The 21,297-nt window shown below is 35.9% G+C and overlaps 2 protein-coding genes across 10 annotated transcripts in view; one reads left to right on the forward strand and one right to left on the reverse strand.

Annotated features, from left to right (window-relative positions):
• Window positions 1-1,864, reverse strand: part of LOC132095506 (tensin-1-like) — a 244,394-nt gene extending 242,530 nt beyond the window's left edge. For 3 of the 8 annotated variants that reach the window (XM_059500573.1, XM_059500570.1, XM_059500568.1), the window contains exon 1: window positions 1,388-1,863. In XM_059500573.1, the coding sequence (XP_059356556.1) occupies window positions 1,388-1,492 (105 nt within the window). In that variant the 5' untranslated portion in view covers window positions 1,493-1,863. Of the gene's footprint in view, window positions 1-1,387 lie in introns of all 8 variants that reach the window. The other 5 variants (XM_059500569.1, XM_059500564.1, XM_059500571.1 and 2 more) reach the window with 3 other exon arrangements.
• Window positions 1,865-15,974: 14,110 nt separating this feature from the next.
• On the forward strand, window positions 15,975-19,278 carry LOC132095508 (G-protein coupled bile acid receptor 1-like). 2 transcript variants are annotated; one of them, XM_059500578.1, is made up of 2 exons: window positions 15,975-16,125; window positions 18,097-19,278. In XM_059500578.1, exon 2 carries the CDS (start codon window positions 18,165-18,167, stop codon window positions 19,194-19,196), a length of 1,032 nt encoding a protein of 343 aa, XP_059356561.1. In that variant the 5' UTR covers window positions 15,975-16,125; window positions 18,097-18,164; the 3' UTR covers window positions 19,197-19,278. The 2 variants fall into 2 exon arrangements, with proteins under 2 accessions (XP_059356561.1, XP_059356562.1); XM_059500579.1 differs by having other exon boundaries at window positions 18,104-19,278.
• Window positions 19,279-21,297: the final 2,019 nt, after the last annotated feature.

Consider the following 21,297-nt stretch of genomic DNA (forward strand, 5'->3'; position numbering starts at 1 on the left):
TTTATTTTAATTTTAATCACTTTTGGTGGCATTGTCTGACCCTGAAAACATCAATACTTCCAGACGATGTCTAAAGATCATCTCAGAAATATCATGTCATTTTGATGTTTGGTAACTACATAAAAATTTGATGTGTCCAGATTGGTAATGCATGTATCAAATAACAACAAAAAGGAAATTATATTATAAATATAAAATAATATACATATTACCAATCAGAATTTGGCTATGCAAACATCACATGAACCGACAGCTTTGGAGCACTTCAACATACTTTACAAAATCATCTGAACCATGAAGATGATGTATTCAGTTTGGGAAATAAATAATATCATAAAACCAAAAGCCCTTGTTTAACAAAAGACATAATTTATAAATAGGCGAGAACGCACACATTTCCAATCTGGATTCTATCCGTAATTAAACTGTGCAAAGATGCAACTCTTTCATTGATCCAAATGTGAACAGAAAAGTATAGTCTACGCTTAGTCTTGGATTTGCCTTGATTTCGTACACTGTCTGGTCATGTAGGAGACTGCATGTGTTTATTTACCCTGTGAGGTCTGAACAGAAGATTCTGGGTTTGTTTTTCATACATAACTGTATAGGTGGGGCTGTTGATACAATCTAACATCTGTCAACACTTTAAACACACTACCAACCAAAAGTTTAGACACACTTGACTGTCTTTTGATCTTTAAAGGCGTATGCTTAAATGCTTTAAATGAGTTTTAAATTGCGCCTTTCCAAAATGTAAGATGGATAACTTTGACCAGATATTGAAGTAAAAGCAGCAACTAAAGCCAGCATACATGGTGGTCACCAGTGTCAGTATAATATAATGCAGATGAGTATAATTTCATCAATTTATAAGAAATAAAGAAAGTTAATTAAATAACATTGGGTGTTATTCAAACAAAAAATAATCAAATTAGTTGCTTTAAGTAAATATGCATACAAAACAAATTTTGTTTGTTTAAGCTCCCCCTTTTAAAATATCTTGGACTTTTTTTATTACTTTTGGTGGCATTTTCCCCCAAGTTCTGCTTAATATCTGACCTTGAAAACCTCAATTACAAAAAAAAAAAAAATCGCAGGTGTCACCTTATGAGGTTAGCTAGGCTTTGCCAAGACAGTTTTGATTTGTTTGGACACTATATTAAAAGTAGGTGTGTCCAAATGTATGAGTGGTAGTGCGTATCGTTTACCGAAAAATAAAATTAAAGTAAACATATGTCGGCTAACATCTGTGCCTGTGATTCATTTTACTAAGATAAGGGGGGAGGGGGGGGGTAACGTCAAAATACTTGCTTCACTGTCAAATTCACAGCACAACTTCAAGAACCTTCGATGAAGATATTCCTGCATGAACCCATGTGCGTCCTACCTTAGATAAGAGCCTCTTCTCCTCTTTCTTTTTCTCCACATGCTGATCCAAAGGCATCTGCAGAAAGTCGTCTTCACAGCAGATGAAGCTCACGGTGCATCCCATCCAGACAGGTTCAGGTGAGCGTCCTTAAGACCCATTCAACGCGAGCGAGCGTTCTCGGGATTATTCCTCCTGAAGGTCAGCGCGGCGCGGCAGGTATGAGCTGTGATCAAACACTCGCGCGCATTTCAGCGCGTTATTCCATTAGCGTCGGCGTCTCCGCGCGCGATGTTCGCTTTGACCACAGAACTCTCATTCAGAATGACGCACTAAAGCAGAGGGAAGGACTGGAGCGTGAGGCGAAAGTTTGAAAACTGGGATGTGTAACTCCACTGTCGCGCGCGCACACACTCCCAGAGCTGCAGGAAACGTTCAATGTAAAAACAGGCCCCTTCTCTTTAATGTGCGACGCGTTGCATTGCGCAAACAAAATTAATGCGCAGGTACAAAAGAGGTTTTCAAGTCATGTGGGTTTTACACCGGAGTCACACTATCTGCTGTCTACCTGTTTAGTTATAGATTACAGTGGCTTTAAGCACTGACATAAACATTTACACACAAAGTTCAATTATAACAACGAGAATGAAAAGGCTAAAAAAGTACTCAATGATTTGTTTTGTTTTAAAATATTAATTTAAAAGTCAAATTAAGTGTTAATTTCTGTTATTAATAGTCTATCTGTTGGTCGATCTATCTATCTATTTATCTATCTATCTATCTGTCTATCTGTCTGTCTATCTTTCTATCGTCCGTCCTTCTATCTATCTATCTATCTATCTATCTATCTATCTATCTATCTATCTATCTATCTATCTATCTATCTATCATCTGTCCGTCCGTCCATCCATCCATCTGTCTGTCTATCCATCTTTCTGTATGTCTGTCTATCCTTCAAGTTATAGCTTTGAAATTTCAGGCTTTTCCAACTCTTTCTCCTAACTTTCAGGTAAGGCTTTGTCAAGGCACATGGCAGCTTGTTTTTATGGACTTTTCTTTTCTAGTTGTAAATATGTTGTAAGCGGTGAGATCAAAGCAATATAATCAAGATGTTTCATCAGATTCAGTACACGTAGTTACTGATCCATTGGTTTCCCAACCCTGTTTTAATTTACTACACTAAAATGAAAAGTTCAGAGGCTAAAATATCTTGGCTAGGAATCTTCAGTGTGCATTCCAACTTAATGTGCCATTTGTGATGGGGTTATGCATGTACTTCACACCCTGTGATGCCAGCCAGAATATTTCCAACAAATGGTCAACAGCTATTAATAAAAATACATTAGATTTTTATAAAAGGCATCTTATTTCAGCATGCATGTAGTTTTAGTTTTTCTTACATTTTTTCATAAAATTATAATACATTTCAGTGTGAAAGTTAGTCATGCAAGTAACATTGCAATTTTACATTAACAACAGATCAGTAAAAAGCTCAGAATACATGACATATTTCAACATAAAATCATATAGACAACCTATTTTACTTCTGTATTCTTAGGTATTTCCAAGGTAAACTTGATTTGATGTGTGTGCGTGTATGTGTATGTGTGTGTGTGTGTGTGTGTGTGTGTGTGTGTGTATTCCATTTGGAATAACATGCACAGATTAAAAAAAAAATAATTCACAGTAAGACAGAAATGCTTTTAGAAAGTAAACAGAGAGTTTTAATGTCCTATTAAGTGTAAGCAGTGTCTGAACCTAATTAAAACTAAAGAGCCTGTTTAGTATTTGAGAAGACATTAATATATTGAGCATATGTGTATATCACATCATAACCAATATTTGGCTAAACCACTCAAAGCACACAGTAGATTTTGCAGGGAGACTGCAGCCTTGTCTGTTTTAATGAAAGACTTTTCTGTTGTTTATTTCATAGCAGAAAGCTTGGTTGCTGCTTAAGTGGTCAAAAAGATATAAACAGTGTCATGATTAAAAATGTTTGCTCCTGGTTCGCCTTTACCAGCAGAAAAAGCACTTTTTTAATTGCACTTGATGGATGATTTAAATCCCTGAATCAATACATCACTGATTCAGCAAGCAAAGTGGACCATGTAAAAGCTTTTGGCCATAAAGTGCATGTGAGTGGACACATACTCAAGCTTTTGTGCTTGAGTTTGTGCTGTTATAGGACTTCGCTTGCTCAAGATGATTGGATGAATTGCATGGCCTGATAAGGAATAGCTAAAATAATGACTTCCTTCCTCAAGAGTTTGCATGTATTCTGTTCAGCGACTTATTTTCCCCCGGCAGTGGGAGTTTTCTTGATAAACTGCGGGAACAAAATGGGATATATTGTGTCAGATTTGTTGAAAGACTTTCTTTTAACTCTTACTTTTGATGGTATGAAATAACTGTTTATTTTGATCAGTCATTAGACTGATTCACACTGTAACCACTGACTTAGAGACTGATTCCAATGTTTCCTTGGAATGATTTATCAAAAAGAATCTGTTCACAAGAGCCATTTGTTTGTGAATCAGACTTCTTTCATTCTTGATTCCTAAGCCTACATATTGCTTGTGTCAGATTTGTCAAAGTAATTGTTTTTACTATTTATTTTGAAAGCATGAAATAACACAACACTGGTTATAGGTAAATTTTTATTTAGACTTTTTAAAGATTCAGTTTAAATGAGTAATTAGACTGATTCACACTGTAAGTTTGATTCAGTAATTTGATTCATCAAACAGAACCATTTGTTTGTGTGTGTGTGTGTTTGTGTGTGAATCAGACTACACTGTTTGCTCTATATTTTAATGTTAATTAATGTCATATCATTCTGCTAATTTTTTTTTTTTTTTTTTTTGGATTCCTAACTGTACATACTGCTTACATTGTGTGGGATTTGTCAAAACCATGAAATAACAGAAAACATGAAACATTTTGAGCTACACATTTTAAAGATTCAGTTAAAGTGAGTAATTAGACTGATTAATAATATAAACACTTTGAGACTGATTCCAGTGTTATTTGTTAAAAAAAAAAAGTCCACAAGAGTCATTTATTTAAGAATCAGACTACACTATTTGCTTTGTATGTCAATGCAAAATTAACAGCATCACTCTTTATTCATAAATCTACATACTTCTACAATATTCGAGGTATTCATTTTGAGAATAAAAAGTGTTGTGACATTTCTAGAGATTGCTATAGAGCTCATAAGTGTAGCCATGACTGAAAACCTTTTAGATATGGGCAAGCATGCAATATATCTATGAGCACATGATGGGTTTTAGTGTTCATGTGGATTGAAATAGAAGTGCTAGTAGATAATGATTTGGAGAGGGTGTTATCTTTGGAGCAAAGCCCAAGCTTTATGAGTTTGTTTAGTGCTACACCACCTCTGTGTCCTCATCCATCTGAAACAAACCATGCACACAAAAACATCACAAACATGTGTTACCCATATATGTCCTCTTTAAGCAAAAAATAAATAAAAATCACCTGGCATTTGTAGCGGTCTTTTAGCTCTGAGGAAGCTTGAGCTGAACACTAGAGCTGTGTTTTTCCTACTGTTTTTGGCATTTTTAAGAAAAAGTTAAATGTTTAGCGCAGAGGTGGGATAACATAATGAAGGATAACTACATTAGTGCCACAATAGCCAAGGTCAGGGATCAAAAAACCACTTTCAGCCCATTCGGAGTCCAATTTGTCTCTGTCCTTTTTCCATTGACCATTGATTCCATTAGTGTTGAGCTCAGACGGTCAGCTGAGGCTCCTCAACTGAGAGGAATGACATTGGGATAATTTAGAGAAATAAAACTGGACTGTCTTTTTTCGTGTAATCTTTCTATAAAGAAAACACCTAGACAATTTACTGTTTTAGAGTGTTTATATCATTGTCACTGTTGCACCAACTAAACTTTATCATTACTAATTATGAAATAATTGTGTTTTTTTTATTATTATTATTAATGGTACTGTATACTTGTGATTACAGTATTTGTTTTTCCCACTAAGCCATGTCCCCATTTTATTATGCTGTATGGTCCTGACTGTATCTATACAGTGTTTATAAGCCAGTGTTGTGTGTTTGCATGTGTGCGTGTGTGAGAGAGAGAATCATAATGCTGTTTTCAAAGCAGTAAATGTGCTATAGATGAAACTCTACATTCCACAGCTTGAAAGCTATCTTCTGGTCTGGTCCCTAAAAAGATTGCAGTGGAGATAGGTTGCTTTTCAGTGTCATTGTTTTGTCATCTTATGGCTAAGAAACGGTCTGCATTCTTAACATAATAAGTCCTCAAACTCAATGATTAGTTATTGCTGTACCACATAAAAATGATACAGTACCATGTGTTTCATGCTTTCTTTCACACCTTCCAGAACCTTTGATTTCCCAGATAAAAGGCGACTCGGGTGGCAAAGACCACTATTGCATACTGATGGAAGACTATAGAAAGCTGATATACAATGTACAGCTGAAGGATTAGTCATACGAGATATTAATTTGCTGTGATTATTCTATTATATTCTAAAAGAACGGGTTACTGTATGTAACGTTCTCATATTTCAGAGGGCCCTGGAATCATTATCTGAACACAATACATATGAGCTTTGCCCTTTGCCTGGTTATTGTTGGCACTTTGGAGCCAGTATGTTGGTCCTGGAGGCAATATTCCTTTTTTTGGTACCGCATGACAAAAAAAAAATGGAGCTCGGAAAATCCTTTCATTTCTACTCATGACATGTTTTGGGAAGGTTAGGCTGGCAGGATTGAAGTTGTTGTCATTGATCTTTGTGTACATTCTTTTGCCCGATTTTTCCGAGGGATGGTAATACCACAACAGTGGAGAATGGCAGGCCTCGTCATGTTTTGTTTTGTGTTGGGGTCTTGAGTAGACAGAGCTTGCATTTTTCCATCCCGATCTCATTTTCTTTTCTCTGGAATCCTACATCGCCTTGGAATGGGGCTGTTGTGCATTTGGGCATCTGGCTCGATGGACTTGGGCTTCTTTCCTCTCAAAGTGTTTCAACACATTGACATATTGTCCCATCATGCCCTGCTGCAATACCCTTCACTCTTCCCCTCCTTTTGGAATCGGGATAATCCGATAATGTGCCCTAGGAGAACAATAGGTCTTGAAAGCAGTCTATCCCTTGGGCAGACTGGCTATAAGAGAGGCATTGTGCTTCAATGCCAAACTTATAGCATTAAGCTGATGTTCGTGTGACGTTTAAAAGGAAAGGACATGACATTTTGCCAAGTACAGTACAGTGCATTTCACCCATCCAAGTACACACACACAGCAGTGAGTAATGAACACACACACACCGTGAACACTTCCTGCCAGACCTGAGACTTGAACCCACAACCTTCATGTTGCAAGTCTGACCAGTTTTCGTTTAGTTTTTTTCTAAAATATGTATTCTTTTAAAATATTTGTTGTTGGACATTAAATGTGATACATGTAGAATTTTAATCCTACATATAAGTTTATTTTTATCATAGCAGTTACTGTAAATCAAATGTAAGCTGCTGATACAGCCCTACTATCTTTTATATGAGTTCATGTGTGTTCCTCTTATCAGTTAAAATGTAGTCTGGTTTCTATTATTTATTTTCATTTTTAATTCAGTAGTTTATCATTTTAATTTAGAGTTTTAAATGTTTTAAAGAGCAATTTTAGATGTACTGTTTTAATGTTCTACTAATAACCATAAAAGGTACAGCTGTCATAAAACCAGAGAGAAAGGCTGCATGGCTAGAGACTGCTGATCAACTGAATGGGAAAGTTTCAACTATGTTAAAATGTTTTCATCTTAAAAAAAAAAATGGGCATTACATTTTGGGCACAAATACATTAGTTGGTTGTAGCCTATTTTTTTATTTATTTGATTATTTTAGTTGCATTTTCTGTATACTTTTATTTTTGGTCTAATAATAAAGTCAACTAATTGTAGCCTTTGTGAGAGGGTCAGTAGTAATATCAATGCGTCTCTATTAGAGGTCAGTGTTAGAGGAGCTCAGCTTAGCCTGACAGTTAGCCTGCTCCTGTCATGGTGACTGAGCTTGAGCTATAGTAATTTTGCTTTATGAGACCAAATCAAGTGAAAATAAGTCAGACTAAATAAAATAAGCCTGTCTTGTTTGGCACCCATTCACTGCAGAGGATTGATTGCTGAGACACTGATGCAATGCGATATTTCTCCAAATCTGTTCCCAAGAAGAAACAAACTCATCAACATCTTGAATGGCCCGAGGCTGAGTAAATTTACAGCAACATTTCATTTTTGGGAGAACTATTCCTTTAATATTTTATTTTAAACATGTCAGAATTGTACCCCAGCTCCATCACTTTACACTTTGCTGCTTTGTTCTTAGCTGTAATCTGAGAGGGAACAGTGAAAGAAGGAAATGGTTCTGAGATACCCGGCTGATGCCCATCGCCAGAACTCTCAGGGGTCAGAGAACCACAAGAAGGCCTCTGTGGAAGAGAGATCCGGGGTCGGGCCAGTGCTGCTTTCATGTCTGGCTTTCCCCAGTCACTTAAATCCGCAGGTGCAGAGAGGGGACGTCTGTGTCTGCCCAACATTCCCAGCATGCCATTTGATACAGACGTGAATCAGAACATCCTGTAACTGACGACTGAATTACACTCAACTCATTCCACAGCTCAGCAGTCGCATGTGTTTTATCCTCCCTGGTTTAATGTAAAACCAATGGCCTCTGTTCTGACCATATGCATTAAGAAAATTAATTATGTTTCCCATTAAACAAACTACAAAGGCACTTAACCCTATAAAGCCTGCTGTATCATATTTGATATGTGCATTTCCGAGGCCTCTAAATGAGCTTAGGTTTACTTGAAAAAAATGTTTTTCCATGTTCAGATGTAAACATCTAAGTTCTCAGTCAAAAAAGATAGATAGATAGATAGATAGATAGATAGATAGATAGATAGATAGATAGATAGATAGATCTGTAGATCCGTTTTATAGTTTATGGACAAACACACTGAACACAATCTCAAGTTAATATGTCTCAAAGACTAACATTAGTTATCTGAACGAGGAAATACTTCACATCTTGGGGAAAATCCCTACATGTTACCTCATCAGTCAGTGGTCTTATATAAGAAACATATGAACAGACAAAGGGAGAGAATGATTTAGTTGGAAAAGCTATATATGTATATATATATATATATATATATATATATATATATATTATATATATATATATATATATATATATATATATATATATATATATATATATATATATATATATATATATATATATATATATATATCTTGTATATATTCTCTATTCAGTTCTGTTGCTGTATGTCTAGCTGTTTTAATGCCACTTTTATTGCAGTATCTTGAGAAAAACAACTTAGGAGTTGGCCAGTCAAAGGTTAAGCTCAAGTTACGAGAGGACATTAAGACACAATTGTTTTTGGTGTTAAGAGAGTTGACATTTTAAATCCAGGGGGTTTGCAGCAATAACCATCATCCCTTTAATCCCAACGCTGTGAGGAATTTGACTCAAAGCCGACATTTGGCAGCCCTTTCAAAGAGGTCAGTTATAGTGAGGACCTCATGCTCTATGGATATACAACCGGCCTTTCAAGAGGACAACAGGAATGTGCTTAAAACATAATACAATTCAGACTCAAGAGTCAGTGTTGCTTCTGCTGCTGCTGCTTTTAATTAATGCTGGAACTTAATTAGTGGATAAAATCAAAGACCTAGGGGTGTGTAAACTGTCGTTCAGGCTTCAGTTGTCAGGATAGTGTGTATTGTTTATTTTACTATATTGTGTTACTATACTATGATGCACAATGTTTTTGAAAGTTACTTTAAATTTAAACATGGTCAAGGGCTGCCCTCTATTGGCCAAAGAGTAAAAACATGCAAATAAACGTGGATATTGTTAACTACCAAACCATTCATTTATTCATTCAGACTGATGATTTTAGGTTAATATTTATATTTGTTAGTTTATGTTTTAGAGGCTGTAATTTTAGTTATTTATTTATTGTATTTTTTAAAATATATATTTGTTATTCTTTTTTCACTAGGTCACTTAAATTGTCCTACTATTTTTTTTTTTTTTTTTTTTTTTTTTTTTTATAAAGTTCAAATATTGCAAATTAGCCTCTAAATCAAGAGGTCATGAAAACGTGCACAATAATTGTAATAAGTATTACTTATTATTTTTAGCATGTTTTAATTGTATTATTACTATTTCAAGACTATGTGATATGCCAAAGGTATAATGGCAGAATGATAGATGCTTTTAAGTAGATTTTATCAAAACAAATAGCTATTAATTAATATAAATGATCATATATTATATGCTATAAGATTAAGAGAACTGATCATTAAAATGGACAATTAATGTTTAAAAAGGAACACAGTTCTTAATCATAACATTTCAGAATGGAAAGAGTAATTTAGAAAGCTATCTAGCGAATATTGATGGGCTTCTTCGCCCGAAAACGGGCGAAAACTTGAACGTTTTGAAATGTTTAATTTTTTTGCTTCATCGGATGGGTATGAAACTTGGTGACTTTTGTTGTATTACCTATATGAACACACAAAAAAATCAAGGAGATGATTCTGATATGTTAAAGGGTCGTAAAAAAAAAAGTCACACTTAGCTTCCTCCCGTCCGAAAACGGGCGACATAGGAAATGAATGGGAAATACGAAAAAATAGGAAAACTCAGAGAAACTTTTGGTGGTACAAGCTACAGATCAGCAACTGTGCTGAAAAAAAGTGTACAGCAATGAAGGGGTGACACTCTAGAACATCAAGAGTGCAAATAAGACCCCCCCCCCACACACACACACACACCCACGCACACAAACACACACACACATACACAGATAAACTGGCGACTGCAACAGCAAATTTGTAGAATATTCCACATAAAATCAATAAATGAAAAAAAAAACTTGCTCAAATGCACACACACACACACACACACACACACAGAGAGAGAGAGAGAGAGAGAGAGAGAGAGAGAGAAAGAGAGAGACTGGTAAGACTGCAACAGCTAATTTTGAGAATATGCAAAAATAAATAAATAAAAAATACAAAAAGAGACTCTCGCTCAAATGCAACACACACACACACACACACACACACATTCACTCATATATATATATATATATGTCTATAGGAAGCTATAGACAGCCTACAGGCTGGTACAGGACATTACACAAAAGTGGCTATTTTTTAAAGCCACTAGATGAAGTTCTTCTCCTGGAACATTTATTTTTTAGGCTGGCACTCTATTTTGATGTGAAATGCTGCATTTATTGAATTTTTTTTTAAAAAATAAATATAAAAAAAAAAATTATATATTAATTCTAATGGAAAACATAGCTCATAAAAATTATATAATTAATGCAAAGTATCATAAAAAAATCTAAAAATTCTAAATAATAATCAGAAAACATTATAGAACAAAAATATATTTGATTGGTTATCCTGGGAAAAAGTAAAGTACAATTTTAAGGCTTCGCCCGTTTTCGGGCGGGAGGAAGCTAAGTGTGACCCATTTACGAAGAAGCCCAGAGGGTTAATGTGAGGTGCAGTTAGACCACGTGTTGTACTGTTGAGATGAGATGATTGTGCTGTACTCAATCTATCCACAAGATGGTGCTGTACACTCATCAAACTCAGTTCCTTTGCAAAACTGCCTTTGATTGTAAATAATGTAAATGTTACAAATTGTGAAGTTATATGCTCATTCAGTGCGCTTTAAGGTAAAAATCTCTAGCCTAATAACATTTGATCAAAGTGCACTGATGATAAATAGAATCGCTTACATCACAAATAAAGCAGGACTGTGATACCGTCACAAAAAAAAAAAAAAGTGGATTAAATTTGTAACCAGCCAATAGCCATCTAGGTCTCGATTAAAAGATTAAATAAAACTACAAAATAATAAAACAAAGTGGAGTTTCTATTATGTGTGTAAAGATTCACATGCAATACAGGGAAGCACAACCCACTACAAACAGACATTACAGAACAGTTTCTTGTAAACAAATAATTGAAGCATACAGTGTACACACTGCAAACATGTGATTTAAAGACAACTGTAGCACATATTGTTTCTGCACTCGTGGGTATTTTGTATGATGGGTTTTTTATAGTAATTGCCTTGAGTTCTGTGTTTGTCAAAAGGATATATCCTACTGCAAAAAGCCATGGTAAAGTCATTTGTCTGAGGTGAAGTGCTTGGCCTTTACTCTATTTCCTGCTCTTAATGCTTGTCACTGTGGCATTTGGCATGTATAAAATTTGTGGTTAAACATTTTTCTCATTTTATAGCTCCTGGGCGTATATTTACTACAGAGGTCCACTGAAAGAGCTACTGGGAAGAAAAACAGGCTTTATGAGACGACACCATCAACCTTTGCGCTCCTGCTGTTTCTGAGGCCAAAACACACACAGTAACGGTGTTGTCCAGCCTGTCTGACAGCTGATGTTTTGATTGTTTCACACCTTGTATGCTATTTGTACACAGTACACAGTAGCCTTTTTAAAGCAAAAATGTGATTATTAATAGTTCGTGAAATAGTGTATTATGTTGGTGTGACATTTGAGCTATTTTTATAAATATCACAGATATAAACTACCAAATATTAAACTTTGATGAAGAAATAAATGTTTTGATCTTACTTTTTTAAAAGATCTAACTTACAAATTTACGTGGTAGATGAAAATTGAAAAATGTACTTACATAAAGGATGCAATACAGAGACTTGACGATGGGCTTTTTTGCCAATAGCGACTGATTTTATTTTTATTGATTGATAGAAATTAATACGTTTGTTCCATATAAGGACACATTCAAATGATGAAATGTCAGTAAAGACATTTATAATGTTACAAAAAAAAAGATAATAATAATTGCTGTTCTTTTGAAACAATCTTAAATCAGTCAATTAAGATCTTCATCATCTTAATTGACTGATCATCTTTTAATATACAGTGCATCCGGAAAGTATTCACAGCGCTCCGCTTTTTCCACATTTTGCTATGTTACAGCCTCATTCCAAAACGGATTAAATTCATTATTTCTTCAAAATTCTACAATCAATGTCCTATAATGACGATGTGAAACAAACTTCTTTCATGATGTCATTATGGGGTGTAGAATTTTGTGGAAAATAATGAATTGGAATTAGGCTGTATCAAAATGTGGAAAAGGTGAAACGCTGGGAGAACTTTCCGGATGCACTTTATATACATATACATACATATATATCACATATCACAGAAGAAAAAAATGACAAAATTAAGATTTTGGAGTGAACTATCCCTTTAAGAGCTCACATGGCCAAAAATGCACTTCGGACAATCATGCATGCTTGGAAACTGTTTGTTATGTGACCATAACTCTTTCGGTCAGATGTCTTTAAATCTGACATCAGATGACCGATGTCTTCCATCCATAACTGTGTTTCACTTCTGACCACTCAGGAAAACAGCCACAGAATGTCCAAGTGTCCATTTCCTGTCCACATGCTCACCCCATCTAAACCAGCACAATGCGTCTTTAATAACGTAACACCGACCCTTCTTTTCATGTGTTTCTCCTAGGAGCGTGTGTATACGCTGATGTGTGTGTGTGTGTCTGTGTGTGTGTGTTTGGTTGTGTTTCTGCACTTGTGAAGCTGCATATCTCAGGAATGAGGCCATCCAAGGGGAAACTCAGGAAAATGACACAGAGGCTGATAAATGTGTTTGCTGTGGGACTAGGCAAAGCAAGCCTGACTGTCGCCCGCCTGCTTTTTCTCAGCAAACTGAATGTTGTTCTCATACATCCCTGCTGTTAGAGTACAGCAGGGACGGTGCAGATTAAATATATACAGCAAGTAAAAAACGCTTGCATGTATCTAAAGCGTAATGGATTCCAAATTGAACTCAAAATGAACATTTTGTCATCATTTTCTCACCCTTATGTTATTACAATAAATTTAAAGCAAAAAAAATGCAATTAGAAACTGGTAGATTTAGACATGTCATGGCAGGTTTGACGTCAGTGGCAGCAATTGTCATTTTGCATGTCACAGAAAAGTGAACAATGACTTCATTTTTCATATCGAATGGCTTCGAAAGACTTGAGATATTGTGGCTCTTACGAAATACATTTACTATACTTTAATGCCGCTTGAAATTCAGAAATGACACATTAAATTTGTCAAATGTAATAGTAAAAACATGTTGTAATGTTAAAAAAGTTTATTTCAAATAAATGCACCTCTTTAGAACTTTCTATTCATCAATGATTTGAACAGAAATTACAAACCCGATTCCAAAAAAGTTGGGACACTGTACAAATTGTGGGTAAAAAAGAAATTGAATAATTTACTAATCTCATAAACTTATATTTTATTCACAATAGAATATAGATATATCAAATGTTGATAGTGAGACATTTTGAAATGTCATGCCAAATATTGGCTCATTTTGGATTTGGTGAGAGCTACACATTCCAAAAAAGTTGGGACATGTAGCAATAAGAGGCCGGAAAAGTTAAATGTACATATAAGGAACAGCTGGAGGACCAATTTGCAACTTATTAGATCAATTGGGAACATGACTGGGTATAAAAAGAGCCTCTAAGAGTGGCAGTGTCTCTCAGAAGTCAAGATGGGCAGAGGATCACCAATTCCCCTAATGCTGCGGCAAAAAAAGTGGAGCAATATCAGAAAGGATTTTTCAGAAAGGAGAAAAATTGCAAAGAGTTTGAAGTTATCATCATCTACAATGCATAATATCATCCAAAGATTCAGAGAATCTGGAACAATCTCTGTGCGGAAGGGTCAAGGCCGGAAAACCATACTGGATGCCTGTGATCTTCGGGCCCTTAGACGGCACTGCATCACACACAGGAATGCTACTGCAATGGAAATCCCAACATGGGCTCAGGAATACTTCCAGAAAACATTGTTGGTGAACACAATCCACCGTGCCATTTGGCGTTGCCGGCTAAAACTCTATAGGTCAAAAAAGAAGCCATATCTAAACATGATCCAGAAGCCCAGGGGTTTTCTCTGGGCCAAGTCTCATTTAAAATGGACTGTGGCAAAGTGGAAAACTGTTCTGTGATCAGATTAATCAAAATTTGAAGTTCTTTTTGGAAAACTGGGACGCCATGTCATCCGGACTAAAGAGGACAAGGACAACCCAAGTTGTTATCAGTGCTCAGTTCAGAAGCCTGCATCTCTGATGGTATGGGGTTGCATGAGTGTGTGTGGCATGGGCAGATAACACATCTGGAAAGGCACCGTCAATGCTGAAAGGTATATCCAAGTTTTAGAACAGCATATGCTCCCATCCAGATGTCATCTCTTTCAGGGAAGACCTTGCATTTTCCAACATGACAATGCCAGACCTCATACTGCATCAATTACAACATCACAGCTGCGCAGAAGGAGGATCCTGGTACTGATATGGCCAGCCTGCAGTCTAGATCATTCACTCATAGAAAACATTTGGCGCATCATAAAGAGGAAGATACGACAAAGACCTAAGACAGTTGAGCAACTAGAAGGCTGTATTAGACAAGAATGGGACAACATTCCTATTCCTAAACTTGAGCAACTTGTCTCCTCAGTCCCCAGACGTTTGCAGACGGTTATAAAAAGAAGAGGGAATGCCACACAGTGGTAAACATGGCCTTGTGTGTGTCCCAACTTTTTTGAGATGTGTTGATGCCATGAAATTTAAAATCAACTTATTTTTCCCTTAAAATTATACATTTTCTCAGTTTAAATGTTTGATATGTCATCTATGTTGTATTCTGAATAAAATATTGAAATTTGAAACTTCCACATCATTGCATTCTGTTTTTATTCACAATTTGTACAGTGTCCCAACTTTTTTGGAATCGAGTTTGTAATAAGAAATGTTCCTCGAGCTGTAAATCAGTATATTAGAATGATTTCTGAAGTATCATGTGACACTGAAGACTGGTGTAATGATGCTAAAAATTCAGCTTTGCGTCGCAGGAATATATTACATTTTAAAATAGAAAATAAATTTATTAAACTGTAATAATATTTCACAAAATTACAGATTTTACTGTTTTGTTTTGACCAAATAAATGCAGCTTTGGGGAGACATTTACTTTAAATCAGCATCTACTTTCATTGTAAACAGAAAAGAACATCTCAGACATTTTTGCGAACATCATGTCACAGAAGAAAAAAATAAATAACGGGGTCAGAGTGACACGAAAATGAGCTAAATTTAAGTTTTTGTGTGAACTAACCTATTAATTAATTAAATGTTACAGTATATTCTACTGCCTAGAAGTGATACAAATGTGGGTGCAACACTCTCTTTTTACTTTATACTACAAACTGTGATTAAACAACAATTTTATGATAGAAATATACAAATAAATATCGGCATTGCATGTTTCCATGCCTCCCACATCTGTCTCATAAATCGAGAGTAAACTGTGACTTCCTGAGCTGAAATACCTCTCCTGTGATGCTTCATGGCTGAAGTCAGAATGAGGTCACTGTCGCTTTAAGAAGCATCCTGCTTGAGCGCTTGCTCTTTGACTTCTGTGAGAGTCGCTCAGATGCTGCTGATGTCCAAAGAAGGCGGAGAGGAATACAGAAAGAGTTCAGATGTGAGAGGAACACCACTGAATCACTGATTCACACATGGCTGGATCATCTTACACTGTTGTATGAACAAACTTTATTTATAAGGTGAGTGTTTTTTATTTATTTTTTTAGTTTCACTGCCTCGTTCAAGCCAGTGAAGCATTTAAAGTGCATTAAGATATGAACATCTGATTCCACTACTTAAAACATTCATATTTTACATCTTTTGATAACTTAAAATAAGATTTTACATTATAAATTACTTTGTCAATTTAATATAACTCCAGTAAAACACGCAGAATGTCTTAGTATTTGTTTTAATGACTCCAACATGATCTGAGATGATCCAAAGAGTATCTTGAGCTTCATTAGAAGAACATCTGACCATGTCTACAAGAAGTCGCATGATCAGTTACTAATTTGCTTATTAGTGAATTTTTTCTTCTTCATTTAGAACATAACTGTCTTCAAAGTTTTATTTAAAACCCTAAAACATTATGTCTATGTCCAGGATTAAAAAAAAAATCTGCTATCAGATTTTTAGACCATACTGTATATTTCTGAATCAGTTAAAAACTCTTGCATAAAAGAGCAGTGAATCAGTGAATTGATCTTCAAGGGAAAAGTCAAATCAAATACCAAATTCAATAAAAAGCATCACTGAACTTCCATTTTACTTTGAATAAAGAGGAAAGTTGGCTTTGCTAGTGGTGGACATTTGATAGCGCATAGCATTGTTTAATGCAAATGGAAACACAAACTTACTTACTTGGATGCATTTGTGCAGCTTTGGCTTATTAAGACCTGTAAAAACATGCTCTCTGTGATACTTTGTGGTCAGGCAGTTTTGGTTGTGGTTTTTAATCTGCGTTTCTGTTTTTACTGCACCCAACACAATACGAAGCTTGAGTGTTTTTGAGTGACAGCTGATGAAGAAATGGCTGATGATTCGCTGATGATTTGACCAGTAGAAATGTCAACTGATAACAGTTTGGATATTGAATTCACAAGGGGTGGAAAATTAAAGGACCTTCAAGTTGTTCCAAATCCAATATAATCATAATAATAATATAATCCAATAATATGCACCCTTTCGGGGTAAATATTATCAATTACTTATCGATGTCTGTTCCTCACAAAAATGTATCATATGATGCAGAGAAGTCTTGAAAAATAGCATGAAAGTCATACAGACTCATTTTATAAAGATTATATATATATATATATATATATATATATAGAAGTTTCAAGAAACTGAATATTAAAAATACTTTAAAATTATATTAAAAAAAAGTCTTTAAGAAAATAAAATGCACTGGAAAATAGTTCTGAAGATTTTTTTTCATGTTCCACAGCAGTATTGTTAACTCAAGCTAGTTAAAAAGAAAAATACTAAAAACATTTGTTAATTAACATTAGCAGAAGTTAAAAAAATAAACAAATATAAAAAACTTACCTTAGGCAAAAAAAATGTTTTAGCACTAAAATGACTAAAACTGAAACAGAAATTTTAAACAAAAGAAGACTAAATAGACATTTAAATAAAAATAAACAACAAAATAACACTTTAAAATAAAAATTGAAAATGTATAAAGTATTTTAAAATATTAATAGACATTAAGATAGCAGTAATGTTACTAAAATAACTTTAACATAAATAAACAGCAGCATATAGTATTGGAATTAAATGAGGTTAAGTAAATCATGAAAAAGTTTTTATTGTGTGTGTGTGTGTGTGTGTCCTATTTCTTGAATTAATTTCAAGTAGGTCAGATGTTCACTCTCATATATTAAAGAGAAGTTAAACAAGCCAGTAGTGCTGTGAGATGAATAATTGTGTGCACAAGCAACATAACTAATTTATATATATGCAATAAGCTGGAGATGGCATGGGGGGGGGGGGTGATTTTATGTCTAGATGTTCTAGTGCCCAGAGATCTGTAGGGTCTGCCTGAGGTGAGAAGTGCAAACAGGTTGTGTGTGTGTGTGTGTGTGTGTGTGTGTGTGTGTGTGTGTGTGTGTGTGTGTGTGTGTGTATGGCGAAACCTGTTTACTATGTATTTCTTATGTTTCCAGGACTCAGCCTCACAGTAGATGGAGAAGGTTTAAGTCTGGTTTAGTCCAGTGGGGAACAGCTCTCCATCATGGATCCGCTCGACAAGCTGAGCAGAGAGAAGTTGATCTTCTATCTGACAGTGCCGCTGTCTTCAATCATCATCTTCTCCAACCTCTTCATCATCATAGGCATCGCCTGCAACCGTCAGCTGCACAACACCCCAAATTACTTCTTCTTGAGCCTGCTAGTGGCTGACTTGTGCACTGGCATCGCCCTGCCCTTCATTCCCCGCATGACGCTCAACCGGCAGCTGGATTTCAAGCACTGCTTGGTGATGTACATCTTCCCCAACTTTCTGTTCCTGTCATTCCTCTTCAATCTGGTGATGGTGCATTACGAACGCTACCTGTGCATCGTCAGCCCACTCCACCACAGCCAGTTCTGGGTTCACCGCTGCTTCCCATTGGCTTTGTTGACAGTTTGGCTCCCACCTTTGCTGTATGCATCACTTCCCGCCTTTGGATGGAATAATTGGGTGGAACCCAATCCCAACAAGCGCTCCGACTCAAACGAGACGTTTTTGAGATCAACCACGTCTCAAAACTCCACCAAGGAGGATGAGGCTTGCTCCTACAAACAGGTTTTTCCCAAGGCTTTCATTTATTTGGAAGTGTGCGGACTGGTGCTTCCGGCAATGCTGTCCATTGTAGCCATGATGGGGCGAGTGTTGTGGATCGCGCGCAAACAGCTGCAGACCATCTGTAAGCTTCACCGTGCTGTGGACCGTCTCCAGCAGCCTTCGGATCATGAGCAGCAGCTTAACCTGCGCTATGCCAAATGCGTGGCCGCTGTGTCCCTCACCTTCCTGGTCTGCTGGGTGCCATACATCATCTACCAGCTCATGTCCGTGACGGCGCTGCAGACCGGGGTGAGCTTGCAGAGTTCTTATCTGTACATCATCATGTCCTGTACGGGAATCGGGAGCATGGCCATCATTCCGCTCATACTGGGACTGGCCAACAAGCAGTACACTGAACCCATCAGCAGGCTGATGCTTAAACTGAGAAACCGCTGGAGAGGAGGACAGAATAACAGAGATGTTATTGAACAGGATGTTTGAATTTAATGTATAAATGAAAGATATGATATGCATTAAATGCTTTACACTACTGTTTAAAAGTTTGGCCTTGGTTAGATTTTTTTAATACTTTGGAAAAAAAGTCTCATGAAGGGTGTATTTGTTTGATAAAAAATGCATGAACTTGAAATATCATTACAATTTCAAATAGCTGTTTTCCATACGAATCATAGATTGTACAAAAACATGGACATAGTGACATCAACCGTAGACTCCTGATGAGAGTTTTTGAAGCTCAAAGTGGGCGGGGCTTGCCATTAGCATCTTGGCAGCAAGTCACCATGCTTCACTCCCGGATCTTCGAGAATGGGCAAAAAGGCAGGAGCTGGTTGCTGAAGCCATGCCCACCTAGCTCAACGGCAGTGTAAGCAGCGGCAATCCACCTGTCACTCAAGTGGCCACGCCCTTAAATATGCAAAACTTTAAGGCTTAATGTCATTTAAATGGATGAGTTGTAAAAACTTTTTACCCCCCTCACAGTTGTCATGAAGGGCAAATTAGCTATATAAACCGAAACCACTTTTTGAACAAGGCTGTAAACATTTTTTTCTGCTGTAAAGTTGGGCATTTTAACTTTGTCTATGGAACTGACGCCATTTTGGAGACGGCCTCCAGCGACCAGTCGATGACTTACAGTTTTAGTCACTTCCGTGTAGGCTTTACGAGAGAGAGCGGGAGGTTGCCGCTCCATATGAATACATTTTAAAATGTCATTTATTCCTTTGATCAAAGATGAATTTTCAGCATCATTACTCCAGTGTTCAGTGTCACATGATCCTTCAGAAATCATTCTAATATGCTGATTTGCTGCTCAAGAAACATTTCTTTTTTATCATCATGGTTTTTCAATTAATAGAAAGGTTTGTTTTATTTATTTATTTATTTTTTAAACAGCATTTAGTTGAAAAATAAATCTTTTGTAACATAAATGTATTCACCATCACTTTTTCAAAATTGCATGCATCCTTGCTCATTAAAAGTAATGTTTCCTTATTTAAAAAATGATTGATCCCACATTTTCGAACGGTGGAGTAAAAGAACAAAACACTTAGTAATCACATCTGTCTTTTTTCAGAGAGTTTTGTGTTGGCACTGAAAATCATCCAAATAGATGTTCATCTTGTATATATTTTGGTATGCCTTGCATACTTAAATGTTCAGTTTTCTGTGATGTATTTTGCTTTGTTGTTGCACTTTGTGCTGATTAGTCACCAAGATAAAGACTAAAGATCTAGTTGACTAATGTTGAGTACAAAAATGACTTGTCAATCTTGGATATATCAGTAAAAATATGTTTAAAACTATAAACCAGCAAGTAATGTTTTACATTGTATGCAGCAAAAATGTGTTTATGATTGTGTTCAGGAGTTATATCATAGCTGTATATTTTCAAGTATATTCTTCATGCTTCAACATGGAGGAGATTCTTCAAATAACAAATAAAATTTAATTAATAAAAATCTAAAATATAAATACATTTATTTTACTTATAAGTGTATTGCATTATATAAATTCTGAAAAAATGAAAAAAAATCTGAAAAAAATCTGTCTGTCTGTCTGTCTGTCTGTCTTTCATTACAAATTGAGGACATTCTGTTGACTACAACATAATAATTTACCAAACATTCATAATCAAAAAATTTCTTAATGAGATAAAGCATTTACAATGAAACACACTTTTGACATCATACAGCAAATAAATGAGCCATTATGGGAACTTTAAACTGACCAGTAGTGGTTGAGGATGTGATCATAGATGTGGTAAGATATTTTTGCAACAGAGAGTGTTTTGAAATATCCTACTCATGTGCTCATGCCCAGAAACGGTCCTTCCGCTGACAAACCCACGAACAGTGCATTCATCACGGTGGGAAACTATTGAGTGATTCACTGGAGAAAGTCTGGACCAAGTCTTTTAAATATCGTCTGTGTTTGCATACTGTCTGTGTGAGCCACAAGACAAAGAGCTAAAATCCCAAAGTAACCATAAACAAGAGATATAAAGACAAATCGAGCTGTCCTGATGGTTTGGGTTGCATGGTAAAATTTGAAACATTTCGGGTCCCTTGAGAACATTTCAGTA

Source organism: Carassius carassius, chromosome 19, assembly GCF_963082965.1.
Source record: "Carassius carassius chromosome 19, fCarCar2.1, whole genome shotgun sequence".
Lineage (NCBI taxonomy): Eukaryota > Metazoa > Chordata > Actinopteri > Cypriniformes > Cyprinidae > Carassius > Carassius carassius.

Bases quoted from the DNA above. Each gene is read 5' to 3' on its own strand.
- LOC132095508 (XM_059500578.1), top strand. From the start codon at position 18,165: ATGGATCCGCTCGACAAGCTGAGCAGAGAGAAGTTGATCTTCTATCTG.